The sequence below is a fragment of the Lissotriton vulgaris genome, chromosome 12 (assembly GCF_964263255.1).
Source record: "Lissotriton vulgaris chromosome 12, aLisVul1.2, whole genome shotgun sequence".
NCBI classification, from domain to species: Eukaryota; Metazoa; Chordata; class Amphibia; order Caudata; family Salamandridae; genus Lissotriton; species Lissotriton vulgaris.
In genome coordinates this window covers 88,301,033-88,322,302 of record NC_141700.1, presented here as the reverse complement: position 1 = coordinate 88,322,302, position 21,270 = coordinate 88,301,033, and the positions used below count along the sequence as shown (strand labels likewise).

Genomic DNA, 21,270 nt, shown 5'->3' with positions numbered 1-21,270 from the left:
TACTGAATGCTGTTTGAGTTAAGCCCGACTTATTTTGGCCTCGCGTGCCTCCCGTACCAGATGAAGCTTCATACTTGCTCAACAGGGAGGGCGCAGGTGTTGGGGCCCGACGGTGGTCTGAAGGCAGTCTAAACCGGTGAGATTACTTTTTCCAATGTTTTTATTGCCCGGGTTTACATCCCGCGTCCCGGCGTGAGTTTAGCCAGTCCACCCGTGAGCACTGACGCACGTGGACCGTCGGACACGAAAATGAACTACCTCTGGTTCTGGGTTTTCGTGTAATACCCGAGTGCATTCTGGGAGTTGTAGTACGGTTCCCTTCAGTTGCTCCTTTTGCAATGACACGCCAAAAAGACTGCTGCCCTGCCGAGTTTCCCGGGTCCATGCATGATGTGCTACCTCAGTTAAGTGTTTTCTTTCAATTCTGGAACTTGTATTAATGTTTGTTCAAATATAAAAAGAGGACTCCAAGTGCCTGAATTTAAGGGATAAATCTGGACTGGAGAAACGCATCACGCATAGACCTGGGGATCTTGGCAGCTATGACTGGAAATTGCTTATGTGACATCGATTCATCTGGTAAAATTACCCAGGATTAGATGATTCGAGTCACTTCAAGTTGTATGGGCATTATTTTAGCCAGGCCCATACCCCTAAATATATTTGATTGCAGAATCCGCTTCTTGCAGACAATTTTCCAGCTGAAGGCAAAGTTTGACGTACGCTGCATCTATTAGTAATGAATTTCTCAAGCTTTAAAATGTTACCCAAATAGTTGTGATTTAAAAAAAAAAAACAATCTTTCCTGAACCAGTTTATGCCAACCTGCAGTTTCCTCAAACTGAGAGAGAAGTAGGGAGTGTCCTGTGGTGTGGTGGGAGAGAAGGGACAGACAGCTAAAGAAACTAACATTGGTGAAATCAACTTTTTCGCCTTAGAGACGTATTTCTCATTGTTTTTCAGCCATCCCGTACAGCACTTCCTAAATTTGTAGTGGTGTGCTTACAAAAAACAAACGCTCTTCGTGGTGCCTTTATGTGAAAGAAGTATCTATGTTATAATTTGCTAATAAACTAATCTAAAGGCTGCTTGGTGCTCAGGTAATCTTTTTTTCCACACGAGGATTATTTGAAAGTTTTCCAGTGAAGCAATTACTACATGGACAGAGTCTGATCCATAGTCTAATATTCAAGTTTCTTCGCCATAAGATCAATTGCGAAACTTAGGGCAACCAAAGCAAGATTTTGTCTAAGAATTGATTCTTAGTTCTTGTTTTCTCACTGCACACACTCTCACGCACTCTATTCCATTCTCAACCTAACACTGAAACTTCCAGACATCTGAATTTACGTAACAATATTTTGAAGCTGGTCCTGTCTTTTGCTGGGAGAGAATGCTGTATCTACAATACAGGGTGATATTTTGCACAACCCAAAGCTGAGAAGATGAGGCAAAATGCAGCATAGTAAGTTTTTTGGAGTCTGTGTATTTGGTAGTATAGCAAGTCATTGCACAAGGAGTTGTAGTCCAAGCGGGTGGTCACTAGTGTTTGACTGCTACAGGGTGGTGTTTAGTAGTGATGAACGCGAACCATGTTTTAAGCAATGCTGGTTGGTGGTAAGATGACTTTAACACTGTTCCAGTTTGCCGCTTTGGGCCAAGTTTTTTGTCTCGAAGACTACCTAGGTTTCCGACTACATGGGACCAATATTCCATTTATTATCTGTAACTCTTCTGGGTGTAGATCTGCAAATTAGCTTACTTAGGTGCTCATTCAACTAGATGGACCATTTAAGTGTGATATACATTCACTAATCAACATTTCATATTTTGATAATGAGGTAGTTAACTCATGGGACGTTTTTAAGGTAGGATCCATAGATTACAGTTGTTGGTGGAGCTCTCTTAACATCCTTGGAGATTATGAGACTTCGTCAAAAAAACGTAAACATCTATGATCATAGGTACCTGCGTCCTATTTAGATACATTTCCACATTTTTAGAATTCATGATATCCTAACACTTATGCCTTGGAATTGTACTCTGATCGTAGGCTTATTATGCATACTCCTGCTTCCCTAGACTGGTTTCTGGGAATTTTCCTCCAGACACACCCATTTGCAGGAATGGTGCATTTGCATATTTAACATTACTTCCTCTCTCACTTTTATTATTGGACCTAGAATCTCATACAATCAAACGCAATTTGTATAGCTCACAGCTGCTTTGTAAGAAGCATCCCGGCACTTGCAGAAAGCAAAAAAAAAAATAAGTAAAAACCCAAATGAGTATAACGCAGAAGCGGGAACTAGTTTTTGGCGTACATAAAGGTTTTCAGTTATTTCTTAAAAATTGAGACCGAAGCAGCTCTCCACAGGTGCACTGGAAGTGTATTCCACAGTTTAGCTGTTAGGGCTGTGAAAGAACTTGCTCCTTGTCTTGCCCTGGTGAATTTAGCGACTTGCAGCACAAGGAGATTATTTGATCCAAGTGATCTGCATTGCCTATATGACCGAAGTCTTTTTCGTAGATAGGCAGGTCCTTGACCAGAAAAAGCCCTGAAAGCTAATGTAAGAGTTTTAAACTTGATCCGATTTATATCTGGCAGCCATTGTAACTGCTTCAATGAGGTGATATAGACTTCCTGTACAGGACTCTTTGGATCAATATTGCTGCTGCATTTCGAACCAGCTGCAGTCTGGGGATTTAAAATTATCTAGGGCATTAGCAATCCATTTATTAAGAGTCTGTCACCTGCTTGGCAGTCTCCTCCTTGGGTTGCTGCAGAGCAGTCTTCTCCTCAGTTGTAAGATATGTTTCCTACTCCCTTCAGATGAGAGACAAGGTTTCTGCATGAATGAATGCCCAAATACAGATAATTGGCGTAGTCCAGACAGGAGGTTACCAGATTATGAACCACCATCTTACAGTCTCCTCCGGGATCAAATGTAACATTTTTCTCAAAGATCTAAGTTTAGCACAGCAGACGGATAACACCTGCTTGATTTGAGAAGAGCAAGAACGATTTGAGCCAAAGCATAACTCCCAGGTGTCTCGCTTGAGCAGCGGGTGCCTGCGGGGATTACGTTTCTCTGGCCACCAAAGGATCGGAAGTGAGGATGTACCAAAGAAAAGAACTCTGGTTTTGTTTAATGCAATTGGTGTCCATCCAACCTGCATCGCACTTAAGACATTCGTTAAGCTTGGACAGGGCCAAGTCCGAATTTTCCTGAATGGACAGTAACAGTTGTGTATGGTCCGCATAGGACTCCACCTGTACCGCCAGAGTTCCATCAGCTGAGCCAGGATTTAAATAAAGGTTAAAAACACCAATAATAGCGATAGGGGAAATTGAGAATGAGGCTAAAAAATATGGTCTTCTGTCAGGCTACAAATTGAACCAAGGGAAAACACAAATAGTCGTAAATCAATTTGTTACTATTCATGATGAGAGAGTTATGTAGTCCGCGGTCTATTTGGGCGTTACTATAACATCCGATCTATCTAAGGTTGTGGAGGAAAACCGGACCCCAGTAATCAAAAAGGCAAAACTAGACTTAAATAGGATGGACAATTTACACTTAACAGTTGTAGGTCGCTGCAATGTTATAAAGATGCAGTTTCTGCCCAAGATTTTATATTTATTCCGTACGATTCCTTTATTATTTACTAATAAGTGGTTTAAGGAAATAGAGGGGATTTGTAATCGCTTCATATGGGCCAAGGGTAGAATTCGAAGATCCATAAAGATGCTGGTACTTTCTAAAGAACGGGGGGGCCTTGCAGTACATGACTTTAAGGCATATTATTTTGCTTCAGTCCTTCGTATTGTAAAGGACTCCTCAGTGGGAATACGAAAGATATCTGGAGGGGTAACGCTGGCATTCCGGATATATATGATCTGTTGGTTTTGGACTCCAACAAGGGACTTCTTACATTTAAGGAGTTAAACTACTATAGAAGAACGAAGTTCAAGGTGTTGGGTGCGGCCATATCAGTTTGGTCAATCATCCGGAAGAAAATAAAATTAGGGAGAATGAATTTCTATACCCCTTTATATATGAATGAATTTCTCCCAGATGTATTCCATGATCAAGTGATGAGGCGGTGGGATAATCTCGGGGTTGGTACAATTGGAGATATCACGGATCTGTCCGGGTTAATAACATTTGAAAGGGCGCAACAGCTATACAATTTGGATCGGATAGACTTCCTTAAATACTTACAGATAAGATCAGTCCTGCAGAGAAAACAAGCAGGTAATTGTAAGTTTACTAGGGTAGACCTGTTGGAATTTGTTCGAGATGAGGAGGGATGTTCAATCTCTCAACTTTATGGTGCATTGTGCCAGTATAATGAGGATGATAGAGGAAAGGTATTTGATAAATGGAGAGCTAAATTAAATCTAGTCGGGAATGAGGGTGAAAAATCGTTTAGGTTAGGAAACACTATCTTAAAGGTTGCAAATCTGCAGGCACAATACTATAAGACCTTATATGAACTATATTATACACCGCATAGAATAACCCGCTGGGGGGGTACGAGTGGGATCTTCTGTCCAAGATGTCAGAGTATGGAGGCAGACAGGATACACATGTTTGCAGCTTGTCCTAAATTAGATCCCTTTAAACAAGCTATGGAACAATTCTTTAAAGAGGAATTGGAGATTTCTATTAATTTAACTAATGAGATTATGGGTCTTGGGGTGGCAAAGGAGGGGCAGGATGTACCTAATCAAGAATTTTTGTTTATCGCAATGACGCTGAGCCGGCTTTGTATTGCAACGGTATGGAAAGACGCTAATCCTCCTTCGTTTCAAAAATGGCTCTCAAAATGATTAGCTATCTATACCCTATAGAAAGCTTTATATGAAAAAAAGGCGTGAATGCAAAGCAGCTTGGGAAAAAGATATGGGCCCCAGTTGAAAAATGGAAACTTAAATTAGACGGGTAATTTAAAAGGGGGTAGATTCATGCTCATTTTGATAGGATTATAGTTGGTGGTGTTAAAATTGTTTTGACCCCTACTCTTATGTCTCCTTACTTTTATCTTTCCTTATTCAGATCTTTCAACTTTTCTTTTTCGGAAATTATACTCAAATCATGTTTTGCATCTCGTTGGTTACTTTAACCCCTTCCATGCTCATGACAAGGTCAGCTCGTCATGAGACACAGTGGAGCTGTGCTTATGACCAGTTGACCTTGTCATGATCCATGGACTATTTCAATTTCCAGCTCAGGAGGGGAAAACCCCTAGCAGCCAAGGTGTTAAATGACTAAGCCTTAATTGAATGATTTCTGTTGTATCAGATATATATGTCAAAGTAATTAATTGTTTGCACTTCGTTTTTCCGATGATGAATAATAAAAAAAAAAAAATTTAAAAGCGTAGGGCTCGGTGCTCATCCCTGAGGGACTTCATATTGTAGGTGCTTATGAGGGGATAGAAATGGCCAAAGGTAGACCCTCTGCGATCTATCCTGTAAGAAAGACTTCAGCCAAGAAAAGGCAATCTCTTGAATGCCAGCCAATCGGAATCTGTCTGAAAGGGTTGCATGAAAAACAGTATTGAACGCTGCAGACAGGTCTAGAAGAATCACCATCGCAGAACGTCTGCCGTCAAGATGCTCTTTGATGTAGTTAGTCAATTTCAGTGCTAACCCTTTGTCAAAAACCAGATTGCAAATCATGAAGCAAACCGTTAAGTTCCAGGTGGGCAGAGAGCTGACCATTAACCATTATCTCAAGTATTTTTGCTACTGCCGGGAAAAGGGAGATGGGCCTAAAATTGCTCAATATGCCCGGATTTGCAGTAGGTTTCTTCAGTAATGGCCGAAGAAAAGCTTGTTTTCAGTCAGTGGCAAATTGACCTACTTCTAGAGGCAAATTCAGATTTTTTGTAACAACAGATAGATAGGAGGTGCAACTAATTAAAAAAATTCTGGGTGGACAAAGATCATCTTGTGATCCCAAATTACATTTTTCTAAATCTTTCAAAGTGACTTCCTCAGAGATTGTGTGAAATCTTGAGAGAGCGTTATGGATCTTCAATGTATCTGTCAGTGTTTCCACTTCGGTTTTCATGGAAAAGGTGGCATAGATTTTTGGAACTACTTTTTTTCCATGAAAAAATAGAAATAAATCATCACAATATTCCCTGGAAGGACTAAAATTACTATTAACAGCGTTAGGAGAGAGAGGAATGACAATTTTTGATACCTCCTGTGGAGTGTTGGACGCTGCCGAAATTGAGGAGGAGAAATACTCTTTCTGTGCTTTACGAGTGGATTTAATGAAGTTTATTAGAGCTTCCTTACATTGAGTCTTAGCTTCCTGTCTATAAGACTTTCTCCAAGCTCGCTCCAGATTTTTACAGCTGCTCTTTTCTTCCCTTAGCTTGCAAGAGAACCTAGGGGCAGAACATTTGGCCCTATTTGCTATGTTTTAATGGCACAGTCGAATCTAGGGCATTAGCAATATATTTATTAAACTTGGCTGCAGAAACCCTGTTAGTGTAGTGGAAAGTTACTTTTGAGAAAGAGATTACTCTGTAATTTTATGGCATGCACTGGAGAAGTAGGGGGGGTGGTTATCTTCTCTTATCACCACATAATCGTAAGCAAACAATAAGGCTCACTGTTCGGAAGCAACTTTCCCATTATTACATGTGATATTTAATGTGTACTTGTAGTAAACAATATGGATGTGATTTCTGCTTTTTGGGTTGGACCATGAATTTGCTAGTATGGGTTAGGAGCAATGTTCGCCATGACGGTCTGCTACTTATAGACCTTAAGTCATTTAAAGTTTACTTCTGGGCTTCTACCCATGGGGCTCTGGCGGGCACATCTTGTTCTGTCTCACTTTCAAAAATGTTTCAGAAGTTCCACTGTAGCAGTCCAGTTAAGTGGAAATGCAGGTACAAATTGTTCCTTGGTGAGTACCCCGGGGTACATTTATAAAACCTACAATACAGATATCTCAATAATGTTCGAAGATTACTCCTGGCTCATGAGACCTTTAACTGCTTTCCTTGCAGTGGGTTATATGACAGTCCTTCACAGAGTAAGGGCTTGGGGGCAAACCACCCTAAGTTGGGCTGAAAATCCAACATTTCCGCCCCAAGGCCCCACAAAATGGCATTCCCAATGTTTGAGTTGATCTAGTTTTGCCATCTGCTACAACTCCTTGCACCGCACTGTAAATGGGGCGGGATGTGTAGATGTGGTTGGATAGGACAGTTGGCATTACTCCACCTATCAATCAAGCCCAGGATGACTTTTCAGTGTTGTGAAGGAACACAGTGTAGGTCTTGCCTCTCGCACCATGTGAGAATGTATCCAATACCTAGTAATAACTCAATGGTTCTATAGCCAAGAGCATATTCTGGTTGTTTTGTACTGAAATCATTTTCTCGTGTTTTACATGCAGGCCAGACCCATTACGCTCTACTGTTGCTATCATGCCTGTTTTCTGCAGTGCCTGTGAGGTAAAGAATGCGGTATTACGTCGGCCAAAGACAGGTCACTCCCTGTGCAAGGAGTGCTTCTTCTGGGCCTTCGAGGAGGAGGTCCACCAGACCATCAGATCTGCCAACCTCTTCCGTCGTGGAGAGACTGTGGGGATCGGTGCCTCAGGCGGCAAGGACTCCACCGTTCTGGCCCATGTCATGAAGCTGCTGAACGAGCGCCATGACTACGGGCTGAATCTGATATTGCTGTCGGTGGATGAAGGCATCACGGGCTACCGGGATGACTCCCTGGAGACGGTGAAGCGGAACCAGCAGCAGTATGAGTTGCCTCTGAAGATTGTCTCCTATGAGGAGTTGTACGGTTGGACTATGGATGACATTGTGAAGCAGGTCGGGCTGAAGAACAATTGTACGTTCTGCGGCGTGTTTAGGAGGCAGGCCCTAGACAGGGGGGCCATGATGCTGCACGTGGACAAGATCTGCACAGGTAAGCTGTAGGGTCCATGCACTTTGAATAGTCTGCAAATTATAAAGTTCATGATCATACCATTGAAATGTATGAAATGGTGCCTCCAAATCTTGCATATGAATTCCACAAAGTATTTGAGTGAGTGGCATTAGTAATTGTCGTCACCAACATTTTACTAACAAAACGAGATCCTAAAATAACATTTTAGTTCTTGACTTGCGGGTTTTGTAACACATTTGACCAAATTTTGAAAAATGTATTCAGGAACTGGAAACATTGTAAAACAGATAAATACATATCTGTTGGGTATATTTTTATTTTCAAAATACTTGTGGGGTTTGAGGACAACAGTCAAATGAACTTAAACTGAAATCCAAGATTAATGGTACCACACCATTTTGTTTTATTTTATTGCGTTTCATATCATGCATCGATAATGCATTTATTACAGTACATGGAGTGTGCCAAAAACGGAACACATACTTTACTACACATGGCCATTGGTACATTTGAAAGTAGCATTTCGGTATCAATAAACGAGTGAAACAGAGTCCTTCTATAAAAAACTAGGCATACACGGCTTATGGACTCTTTAAAGAGACACAGTACTGTAGCTACTTCTGAGCATCTTTTCCTTACAACTAGTTAACTCCACCTTAACAACTCAGCAGTGTTTTCCCCTTGTTTTAGGCGAGTACCAGGACCTACCTAACATAAACTAGTCCTCCCACAATCCTCTGTGTGTAGTGCAACTGTACAGATAAATTCACATCAGTTCCCTAGTTTTCCTAGCACTGGCTTCCGGGGTCTACCTCAAGCCCCGGAAGGCTGGCTGGACAGATCCTACACATTCCAGTGCATACCTGGAGCCTTCATTGAAACTGTTGTTTAGAGAACTCTCTATCATCAGCTCCCCTCATGTGTGGATATTGGGGTTGTTTTACTTTGAAAAGGCCTAGATTTGCAGGTTCCGCTTTGAACAGAATCCATGGACCTAGAGAAGCCATTTACTCTCTAGATAAAAGACGATTATTGTTTAAAAAAAAAAAATATATATATATATATATATATATATATATATATATATATATATATATATATATATATATATATATATATATAATATAATGTGTGACTTAAGCATTGTTTCAGGAGTGGTATCAATTTAATGAGGGAGAGAGCATTCCCTAATCGATGCTGGTGAAGCCCTCACCCCAAGAATAAGTCAAGTCAAGTCAGAGAATTTATATAGCGCACTACATACCCAGAGGGTCTCAAGGCGCTTAGGAAGGGGAGGAGGATTACTTGTCAAATATCCACGTTTTAAGTTGCTTTCTGAATGCTAGGTGGTTCTGGGTAAGGCGAAGGTAAGCGGGGAGTGAGTTCCATGTTTTAGCAGCCAGGTAAGAGAAGGATCTGCCTCCCATGGTGGTCTTGTTGATACGAGGTACAGTGGCGAGGGCTTGGCTGGAAGAGCGTAGTTGGCGGGAGGGGGTGTAGAAGGACAGTCGTGAGTTGAGGCATTCTGGTCCGATGTCGTAGAGTGATTTGTGTGCGTGGGTTAGCAGTCGGAAAGTGATCCTCTTATTGACGGGTAGCCAGTGGAGGTCTTTAAGGTGACCAGAGATGTGTTCGTTGCGTGGGATGTCTAATATGATCCTGGCTGAGGCGTTTTGGATTCGTTGAAGTTTCTTCTGGAGTTTAGCGGTAGTACCTGCGTAGAGGGTGTTTCCGTAGTCCAGTCGGCTCGTGACCAGAGCATGGGTGACTGTTTTCCTTGTTTCGGTGGGGATCCAGCGAAATGTTTTTTTGAGCATGCGAAGAATGTTGAAGCAGGATGAGGATACGGCGCTGACTTGTTTGTTCATTGAGAGTGAAGAATCCAGGATGACGCCTAGGTTCCGTGCGTGGTCTGTCGGGATGGGTGCTTTTCCGAGGGCTTCCGGCCACCAAGAGTCGTCCCATGCAGAGGGGGATGTACCTAAGATGAGGACTTCTGTTTTGTCTGAGTTCAGTTTCAGACGGCTTTGTTTCATCCATTCGGCAACTTCTTTCATTCCTTCGTGTAGGTTGGTTTTGGCCATGATAGGGTCTTTGGTGAGAGAAAGGATCAGTTGAGTGTCATCCGCGTAGGAGATGATGTTGAGATTGTGTTGGCGAGCGATGGCCGCAAGGGGGCTCATGTATACGTTGAAGAGGGTGGGACTAAGTGATGATCCTTGTGGTACGCCACAGATGACTTCAGTGGCCTCGGACCTGAATGGTGGAAGGCGGACTCTCTGGGTTCTTCCGGTGAGGAACGAGGTGATCCATTCAAGTGCTTTTCCTTGTATTCCGATGTTATTGAGGCGTTGTAATAGGGTGCTGTGGCAGACTGTGTCGAATGCTGCAGAGAGGTCGAGGAGGATGAGGGCGACTGTGTCTCTATTGTCCAGTAGAGTTCGAATGTCGTCTGTTGCTGCGGTGAGGGCGGTCTCAGTGCTGTGTTTTCCTCGGAAGCCAGATTGTGAGGAGTCGAGGGATTTGTTGGCTTCGAGGAAGGCGGCGAGCTGGTTGTTGACAGCTTTCTCGATGACTTTGGCGGGGAATGGAAGGAGCGAGATGGGGCGGTAATTTTTGAGTTCGGTGGGGTCCGCTGTTGGTTTTTTCAGAAGGGCGGTGAGTTCACTTTCCAGTCTTCCGGGAAGGTGGCGGAGTTGAAGGAGCAGTTGATGACGTCTCGGAGGTGCGGTGCTATGACGGAGTCTGCTTTGTTGAAGATGTGGTGAGGACATGGGTCTGTGGGGGATCCTGAGTGGATGGAATTCATCAGGCGGATTGTGTCCTCAGTGGAGATTGGGTTCCAGTCGTTAAGGGTGTTCATGGGGGGAGAATGTTCAGCAAATGGTAGGGTGGGTTGGTCTCCGGGTTGGTTGTCGAAGCTGTTGTGGATGTCTGCAATCTTGTTGTGGAAGAATGAGGCTAGGGAGTCGCAGAGTGCTTGAGAGGGGGTGATGTCGTTGGAGTTGGCCGAGGGATTGGAAAATTCCTTGACGATGTTGAAAAGTTCCTTGCTGTTGTGGGCGTTGTTGTCAAGTCGATCCTTGAATGCTGTTTTCTTGGCCTTTCGGATTAGTTGGTGGTGAGTGCGGGTGGCGTTTTTGAAGGCGTCCTTGGTGCTAGTGGTTGGGTCTTTTTTCCAGGCCTTTTCAAGGGAGCGGCAGAATTTCTTGGACTTCTTAAGATCATCGTTGAACCATGAGGCCTTCTTGCTGCCAGGTTTGCTTTGACGTTTTTTCAGTGGTGCTAAGGTGTCGGCGGTGTTGGATAACCACAGGGTGAGGTTGGTGGCGGCTTGGTTTGCGTTAGAAGAGTGGGCTGGGGTGTTTAGAAGGAGCGATGCGGAGATCTGGTCCGTAGTGATTTTGTTCCAGTTTCTTTGCAGAGTTGGTTGGAGGTGGTTGGTGGGTTTTGGTTTGTTGTAGGTGAAGGGAACGCAGCTGTGGTCAGTCCAGAGGAGATCCGAAGTGTGGCTGAAGGAGACATGATTGCTGGAGGTGAAGATGGGGTCGAGTGTGTGACCTGCGATGTGGGTGGGGGAAGTGACTAGTTGTTTAAGTCCGAGGTTGGCGAGGTTGTCTAAGAGGGTGGTGGTGTTGCGGTCGTTGATCTTTTCAAGGTGAAAGTTGAGGTCTCCCAGAAGGATGTAGTCTTTGGAGGGGAGTGCGTGTGGGGTGATGAAGTCCGTGATGTCTTCACTGAATTTTGCGCGGGGTCCTGGTGGTCTGTAGAGGAGGGTGCCTCTGAGTGTGGTCTTGGGGTCGATGTGGATCTGGAAGTGAAGGTGTTCGGAGTTAGCGAGGTTGGCGTCAGAGCTGGTTGAGATGCGGATTGATTTCTTATGGACGATAGCGATTCCTCCTCCTGTGTGGCCGGTGCGGTCCTTGCGTGTGATCTTATACTCTTCAGGGATGGCAATGGTGATGTCTGGGGCGGAGGAAGCGTTCATCCATGTTTCTGTTAGGAAGGCGACGTCTGGAGAGATGGTGTCTAGTAGATTCCATAGGTCAATGGCGTGTCTGTGGACCGATCGAGTGTTGAGAAGGATGCATTGTAGGTGGTTGGGGTCGGGAATCTGTGTTGTGGTTGTAGCGGGGATGTTGTCGGTGCCGATGAATTTGCAGGAGTAGCAAGAGAAAGGTCCGTGGGTGTGTCCAGGGGCGGCTTGGACGCAGTTGGGAGCGCGACCGGGGTTAAGGGCTAGGAGGGTGGCGGCATCGTAGGTAATGCGGGGGGGCTGGGCAGCGCGAGGGGCAGGGGGTCGGGCGCTGGCCGCTGTTCAGGCGCGGACGGGCGTAGACGGGCTTACCTTTGGCGCACCTTCGGCGCGGGTTGGGCGCGAACGCTGCGCGTGGGAACTACTGTCATATATGGATAGTGGAGGGGGAGGGGCGAGGGCTTCTCAGCTGGGAGGCGGGGCGGGCACACGAGGACAACAACAACAGTCAAAATGGAGGCGGAGGGGGGAGCAGAGCGGAGCGCTACAGTTAGACGCGCAAAACAGCAGTGACAATCACCAAACAATGTAAAACAATGTAAATCAAGCAAAGAGGCAGGCAGTAGGCAATTGTAGTCGGCAGATGCACAGGCAAAACAGCGCTACGATACCAGAACCAGCAGGGGACGCTGGGAGCGACCACTCGGCTCGAGGAGAGGAGTGAGTCACAGCGCACTAAGGTGGAGAAGCGCTCTTTGAGGACAGTGGGAGGGCGTCTCAGCTGGGAGGCGGGGCGGGCACACGAGGACAACAACAACAGTCAAAATGGAGGCGGAGGGGGGAGCAGAGCGGAGCGCTACAGTTAGACGCGCAAAACAGCAGTGACAATCACCAAACAATGTAAAACAATGTAAATCAAGCAAAGAGGCAGGCAGTAGGCAATTGTAGTCGGCAGATGCACAGGCAAAGCAGCGCTACGATACCAGAACCAGCAGGGGACGCTGGGAGCGACCACTCGGCTCGAGGAGAGGAGTGAGTCACAGCGCACTAAGGTGGAGAAGCGCTCTTTGAGGACAGTGGGAGGGCGTCTCAGCTGGGAGGCGGGGCGGGCACACGAGGACAACAACAACAGTCAAAATGGAGGCGGAGGGGGGAGCAGAGCGGAGCGCTACAGTTAGACGCGCAAAACAGCAGTGACAATCACCAAACAATGTAAAACAATGTAAATCAAGCAAAGAGGCAGGCAGTAGGCAATTGTAGTCGGCAGATGCACAGGCAAAGCAGCGCTACGATACCAGAACCAGCAGGGGACGCTGGGAGCGACCACTCGGCTCGAGGAGAGGAGTGAGTCACAGCGCACTAAGGTGGAGAAGCGCTCTTTGAGGACAGTGGGAGGGCGTCTCAGCTGGGAGGCGGGGCGGGCACATGAGGACAACAGTCAAAATGGAGGCGGAGGGGGGAGCAGAGCGGAGCGCTACAGTTAGACGCGCAAAACAGCAGTGACAATCACCAAACAATGTAAAACAATGTAAATCAAGCAAAGAGGCAGGCAGTAGGCAATTGTAGTCGGCAGATGCACAGGCAAAGCAGCGCTACGATACCAGAACCAGCAGGGGATGCTGGGAGCGACCACTCGGCTCGAGGAGAAGAGTGAGTCACAGCGCACTAAGGTGGAGAAGCGCTCTTTGAGGACAGTGGGAGGGCGTCTCAGCTGGGAGGCGGGGCGGGCACACGAGGACAACAACAACAGTCAAAATGGAGGCGGAGGGGGGAGCAGAGCGGAGCGCTACAGTTAGACGCGCAAAACAGCAGTGACAATCACCAAACAATGTAAAACAATGTAAATCAAGCAAAGAGGCAGGCAGTAGGCAATTGTAGTCGGCAGATGCACAGGCAAAGCAGCGCTACGATACCAGAACCAGCAGGGGACGCTGGGAGCGACCACTCGGCTCGAGGAGAGGAGTGAGTCACAGCGCACTAAGGTGGAGAAGCGCTCTTTGAGGACAGTGGGAGGGCGTCTCAGCTGGGAGGCGGGGCGGGCACACGAGGACAACAACAACAGTCAAAATGGAGGCGGAGGGGGGAGCAGAGCGGAGCGCTACAGTTAGACGCGCAAAACAGCAGTGACAATCACCAAACAATGTAAAACAATGTAAATCAAGCAAAGAGGCAGGCAGTAGGCAATTGTAGTCGGCAGATGCACAGGCAAAGCAGCGCTGCGATACCAGAACCAGCAGGGGACGCTGGGAGCGACCACTCGGCTCAATGTAATATGTTCGAAACATATTACATTGGGCCCTTCAGAAACTGTGTGAAATGGAGGCTGGCACACTTCCTGCAGGCTGCAACTGTCTTCCCTTTCAGAAATCTATAGAAATGTCTTATTCTTTGGAGTTTGTAATGTTTGACTGTCCCAGAATACTGATTAAAGCCAGTGTAAAAATGCATTGTAAAATGTTTGTTAAATATTTACTACTTCTCTTGTTGATTTAGGTTAATTTTGCTAAGTTGCACGAATATATGCCTTTGTTGCTTGAGCTGTTCGCTATTAGTGACAATACTGCACTTCTCCCAGAAGTTTGTTAAATCTCCTTTCCAGAGGTGTAGTTGTACAATAACTTTTTTTCTCCCTCCCCCAGGTCACAACGCAGATGACATAGCTGAGACCGTCCTGATGAACTTCTTGCGAGGAGATATTGCACGCCTCCGGCGCTGTACCTTCATTACTACTGGTAGCGAGGGAGCCATTCCTCGATGCAAACCTCTTAAGTATGCCTATGAAAAGGAGATAGTCCTCTATGCCTACTTTAAAAAGTTGGACTACTTCTCCACCGAGTGCATTTATTCGCCTAACGCCTACAGAGGGTATGCCCGGGCGTTTCTCAAGGACCTGGAATCCATCCGCCCCAGTGCCATCATAGACATTATCCACTCAGGGGAGAACCTCTCTGTGAAGGAGGATGTGAAGATGCCAGTGCAGGGGACCTGTGCCCGCTGCGGCTACATATCCAGCCAGAAACTTTGCAAGGCCTGCGTCCTCCTAGAAGGATTGAATCGCGGCTTACCCAAGCTAGGCATTGGCAAACACCACAAGTTACAACACAAACTTTTAGCCCAGGAGCCATTGACTGAGCAAGAGGAGCGGAAACTGAAAAATGTCGATTTTTAATCTGGTGCCTATGCAGAGATTTGTAAAAAAAAAAAAAAAATCTCATTCAAGATATTTCATCCTGTTACTTATAACAAAGTGTTGTGTGCAAGTGTGCATTCTCTTTTTAGTTTCTCTGGGTCTTGTGCCTTATTTATTCTGCATTTCTCTTTAAAGTTCTACTTGATTTCAGTCTCTAAAATGTTAACTCGTGAACTACAGTATTTTTTAATTATCTGAATTTAAGAAACACAAGCTATTGGACATCTATTTGACAAGTGTGATATTTTAACAATTCTGATATTTTAACAATTCTGAATATCAGAATTTTTGTAGAAATGCCGCCAAATTAAAAGTTGTTTTCTTACACACCTTAATGTAATTCTTCATCGTAAATGACAACTTTTTATGAGAATTGGTGGTGTCTTCTGCTCGCTTGCAGATTGCCGCAGCATTTTTATACTGTTTACCTATGCCACTGATGTTGTCTCAGTCGACAGGACTGCAGACATACTTGTGTGTGTGTTTTTTTTTTAGCTCCTAATCACTGATGTCCTATTAAATATCCCTTGAAAAGAACCATAGAGATTCCCACCTCCAAAGTTTAGGGTTTTGTCAAGATCCATCAATCACCAGTCCAACTGCTTGCAAACTTGGTTAAAGGGTTTATTGGGTGCACAAATGGTTTGAACTGTTGAGCGACCCATTGTAAGCGGGCTTGTCATGTTGAGTGACCCAGGTGAGACTACAATCACTTGTTGGTCAACACTGCAACCAATCAAGTTAAATTTGACTGTGGTGCCGGCTCAGCAGCTAGAGCGGACAGTCATGAAACTGGACTTCAAGACTCTCCTCAAGGGCCAGCTGTCCTATACAGTTGGCGTGAGTGGACATGAAGCACTGGCTAAGCTATTATGGTCAAGGGCCCCCCTTCATGAACACCTTGGGGCATAATGGCATGGTCTTGCATTCCAGAAAGCAACATTTTAGCAAATTGGGGAACACTGGTCTAGTGGTTAGTGGTTTGAATAATGGTGTCTTCATGGCTTCAATTCCAAGGCTGGTAATTGTATGTAATGAAAATAATGAAAGCACCCTAATTCCTTTTATTCCCATCTTTGACGTACAATGTATTATTACTGAAAAATTTGTAGGAAATGCATTACAACATGACCAATTATAAGACAGCAACAGTTTGATAGTCATTTGTAAAATGTTAACTTATTCATTAAAGTTTTTTTCTTCTACATCCTTGGTGTTAGACCCGGGATCCCTCGTTGGCTGAGGTGGGTACCTTAGGCCAAATAGGGACCCGCGTTTCCACATCAGGGAAAGGAAGGATACCTCTGAGATAACCCCCGCTCACCCCCTTGGTAGCTTGGCACGAGCAGCCAGGCTTCTCTTCAAGGCAAATGTATAAAGTATTTGCAACCACGCTCACAGACACCCAATGATGACACCACAAATGGACTCCACACAAGTTTTATAAAAACGAGTATACATTTTATATAAAAAGATATACAATAAGACCACACAATATAAATCTAACATATGAGTATGTGTAATATTACTCCTGGCTGGTTGTTAGGCCAGCCAGCCCTTGTAAGTTCTGGTTTATATTAATGAGCACTTCTAAACATTCCACTCTAGTCCTAATACCATGTTATGCAGTTCGTAATGCTAGAATCGGGCACTCTGCAATGGAAAAGTAATGCAATGCAACAATCAGGTACTTTGCAATGTGAAAATAATGCAATGCGTAACACAACCACCAGGTATGTCGTTATGCAAAAATAAGGCAATGTGTAATACACTAATCAGGTAGTTCCTTATGCAGGAATAATGCCATGCGTCCTAAACTAATCTGGTAGTTCTTTATGCAGGAATAATGCAATGCGTAATACACTAATCAGGTAGATCGTTATGCAGAAATGATGCAATGTGAAATACGACAATCAGGCACTCCGTTATGCAGAAATAAAGTAATGCATAATACACTCCAGCACCGATCACTGTGCTTTAGGCGGTCTCTCCGCCACTTCTGACTTGCACTCAGCCTCTGTCAACAGTTGCCCCAAACTCCGGCCCCGGTACTGCCACTCCCTTGGCAAGTACGGGCCGCGATACAAGCCGAAGCAGATGCCTGCGCTGCCTGAATGAGAGAGGCCCAGATAGTCTCCCTACGAGCCCGCGTCTCACCCCAGGTGTCGACACATGTTACCTGGGGGGTGCAACCTCACTCTCCTCTTCCAGCGACTTGGGCCTCCGATGCAATCTTTGTGAATTGTCAATGGCAGACTCGGGCCGGCGCCTCAGCTCCTCTGGGGCTGCCGGTCCGGGCCGCTATTGCTACAAAGATCTCAGGCTTCCACAGGGCACACGAACACAGCGTCGTTGAGACTCCCTTGAGCTTCGGGTGCACGATCACCGGGCACTCCTCACGAAGGTCTCGGGCTGCACGAAGATCACGCACAAAGCGTCGCTGAAACTCACTATAACTCCGGGTGCACGTTAACAAGGCAATCCTCACGAAGGTCTTGCGCTGCACAAAGCACACGCACACAGCGTCGATGAGACTCACTTGGATTCTGGGTGTGCACGATAACAAGGCAATCCACACGAAGGTCTCGCGCTGCACAAAGCACACGCACACAGCGCCGATGAGACTCACTTGGATTCCGGTGCACACGATAACTGGGCAATCCTCACAAAGGATTCAGGCCGCAAAAAGCACACGCACACAGCGCCGCTGATCCTCACTTGGACTCCAGGTGCCCACAATCCCAGGGCACTGCTTATGAGGGTCTCTGGCTGCAAAAAGCACACACACACAGCGTCGCTGAGACTCTCCTGGAAACTTTTGTGTTCTGAGTTTCCGCAACAGGGAGCCAGCTCACTTCGGGCCCTTGGGGACAAGTTACTTCAGGACATAGCACAGCAAAGTCCTTTCAAGCAGAGGGACACAGCACACAGCAAAGTTCCTTTAGCCTTTCCTTGGTTAAAATCACAAACTACAGGTCAGCCCCAGAACACACAGCCAGGGTCAGTCCTTTCCTTCAGTCTCTTCAGTTGTTTCTTCCTTGGCAAAGGTTCCTCTTGACGGCGAAGTAGCTCCAGTCTTGTTCAACCTTGATCAAGCCATTCTCCAAAGTTCAGGGGCTTCAGCTCTCATAGTTATACCCCTCAATGGCTTTGAACTCTTTGTGTTCAGGGGGGCACTGACACCTGTTCAAACCAGTTCTGGGTGCCTCCTTGCCAGTGACACCTTCTTCCTTTGATTAGTGGGGGGTCAATCACTCAGCATCAGATAGGAAAATTGTTTTATAGCAGCAACCCAGGCCTTTTCATCTCTATGGGCTACTCCTCCCCCTACACTCCAGATGCAGGTCGACCTGTTGCTGTCTTACCTCCTCCCCTGGGTCAAGACATTGCCCAGATCCTATCGCTTTAAAATCCAGAAAGTCAATCCACAACCAGGCAGAGACACACAGAAATGTTAGAGCACAAAGATCCAGCCACTTGTAAAAGAGTAGCTTCTAAACACACAATGCAAAAACCACCTTCATAAAAAGATGTTATTACATTGTGAGTTCAGTCACCCTGAACTTCACCTATCTATCTTAAGCCTTTGGGAAGATAGGCTGGAAAACATATTACACAGCCTTCCCATTCTATCCTATGGGCAAGATGGCCTTTCAACAGTGAAAAATGAAATGGAGATTATTTCACTGTCAGGACAAGGTACACACCTTAGTACATGTCCTACCTTTCACATGCACAGCACCCTGCCCAGGGGGTACCTTGGACCTACCATAGGGGTGTCTGATGTGCATAGAAAGGGAAGGGTAAAGTCTGGCAAGTAGGTGCACTTGTCAGAACAACATGGCAGTTCAACAAACTGCGCACAGGCAGTGCAATGGCAGGCCTGAGTTCCCTTTTTAAGGCTACTTGTGTGGGAGGCTCAATTAGTGCTGCAGGCCCACTAGTAGCATTAGCATTACCAGCCCTGGCACACATAGTGCACTTTATTAGGTACCTTACTAGTAAGGCAAACATACCAATCATGGACAACCAATTACCATTACACTTTATACAGGGAGCACTTGCACTTTGACACTGTTTAGCAGTGGCAAAGTGTCCAAAGCCTCTACGTTGGCAAAACAAAATCCATTACAGCACCAAAAATAGAGGAGGTAGAGGCACAAAGTCAGGGGTAATCACAGCAAGAAATGCCAGGTCTAACACTTCGCAAGATTAAAGGTACACTAGCAATTGGACACATAATTGATAATGGTGGATTAGCTAAAAGTGGAATATCTGAATTTAGTTAAAATGACGGTGATGTTTTGATGCACTTAATAGTTCAGCCCCTGATTGTGTATATCACAGCCTTCATTATGCTAATGGTTTGTTTGCTCTGCTCAGTGGTGGGCTTACGCAGCACATGGAGATACAGCCAATTACTATATCTACATCTTTGGCCAGCGTTGCACAGGTGAAACCCATAAGCTTAAGGTATCAAGCATGAAAAGCTCCAAAAATTGCATTTCATGAGAAGGAAAAAAGCCTTTTTACTGAAGTATTGAAATTTGTTGCACCATTTCTGTATGCAGTATTAGTAACCCGTGAATGCTGGAAGATGTACTGAGCGGGTCTCGCTTTCAGTTGCACCGTGCCCCCCACCACAGGCCCTATCAGCATTTGCTGCATCACCGCATTAATTGCGTAAATGGTTATTACATTGTATAAATCTAGCCTTATGCTTGTTTGATATTGGAATCTTGGGTGGTTTAGGCCCTCAGCATGGCGTTCTCCTCATGATCCACTGGTGTATGAGGATAACTGTGGATTTAAATTCAACCCAGCAGGTGCGACATCTGAGTCCTTATTTCTGGCTTGACAGCGTAATTGTTTGAATTGCCTATTATCAATTCCTTAAAATGCCAAGATTGAGCTTTATCGCCCCACAGAGGGCTATTTCTCTTTTACCATTGGCTAATTTGTATATTGTTCTACCTTCTAGGAATGGATTCTGTTGGAATGCATGAGGGATTATTTTCTCATGATAAGTAAAGACAGTCATTATACTTTTACCTTCAGATCTATATACAAAGCTGTCATTTGTGGTGACTGTTATTCCCTCTATTGGGAATACCAGTAGGTCTTTATTTTGCAAACCAACATTTGTGCATGTAAACGGTATTTGTGCATGCCTGTATTTGTGTACCTATTGAGGTAAAGAATAAATGTTTCCTCTTGCAGGATGAGATAGGGAAGAATGTACAGTTCATATAGCGCATGTGACTCACAATAAATATGATATCCAAGCATTGCTGTTTTTGTTAATTAAATACTTGTGTGTAAATATCTAAGCATATAATTTTCAAGAAGCTTTTGAACATATTTCTCATCTCTGGTAATTATTGCATTTACTCTGAAAGTAGGTTTGCCCTTTGTGACCTGTTCACAATAGACGCAGGGATACAGGTTGCACAAATTCTATAACCAAAATGCAGAGGCAGATCAATGTGGGGGACTCGCACAGTCATATATCCTACTCTGTTCTTGAAGGTAGGGGACCCTTGTAACTTTGAGATGTTATCGCGAGTGGCTTCAACTGTGTGTAGTAGGGTCTTTTGCTATTTCTGAGTGGTACTGACATAAGTGATTGAAGTTTTGAAGAGCGGAACTCGAACAAGTTAGCAGTAGTGACAGAAGAACACTTGTCCTCAGACCAATTGATGTCACTGCTGTTACACGGAACAAGCAATGCAGCAGTGTTCGGAGGGTGCACACAGCTTTCTCTTGGCATGTCGTGGTGGTACCAGAGGCTTTCCATTGCAACAGGAAAGGGGGAGACACACAGGACCACATGCTGAGTTGCGTTCTCTCACTGACTGTTCTAGGGGCGATTAAAAGTAATGTTTGCAAAGGCACACTAACCCTCATGCCAGCGTTGCAATCTCGGAAATGAGGATCATGGGTGCAGAGGTGTCTGCCAAGACACAAAGGTCCTCGTTTTAGGGTTGCGGTTGCTTGCAGACTTTTCCTGTCTGATCACAGTTGCATTGATGGTTCTGGAGGCCACATGCTGAAAGCCTACAGTATAGGTAGGTTAGACTGGAATGAGTTTCTGCAGTGATCCTGGTGACTGGACTCCACCTACTGTCCAGCGCAAGGCAGTAGTCTGTCACCTGCTTGGCAGTA

The 21,270-nt window shown here is 45.3% G+C and overlaps 1 protein-coding gene across 1 annotated transcript; it reads left to right on the top strand.

Annotated features, from left to right (window-relative positions):
* CTU1 (cytosolic thiouridylase subunit 1) lies at window positions 1-16,251 on the top strand. Its single transcript, XM_086947301.1, has 3 exons — window positions 1-136; window positions 7,431-7,957; window positions 14,555-16,251. The coding sequence occupies exons 2-3, from the start codon at window positions 7,462-7,464 to the stop codon at window positions 15,082-15,084; spliced, it is 1,026 nt and encodes a 341-aa protein (XP_086803427.1). The 5' UTR covers window positions 1-136; window positions 7,431-7,461; the 3' UTR covers window positions 15,085-16,251.
* The last annotated feature ends 5,019 nt before the right edge of the window (window positions 16,252-21,270 follow it).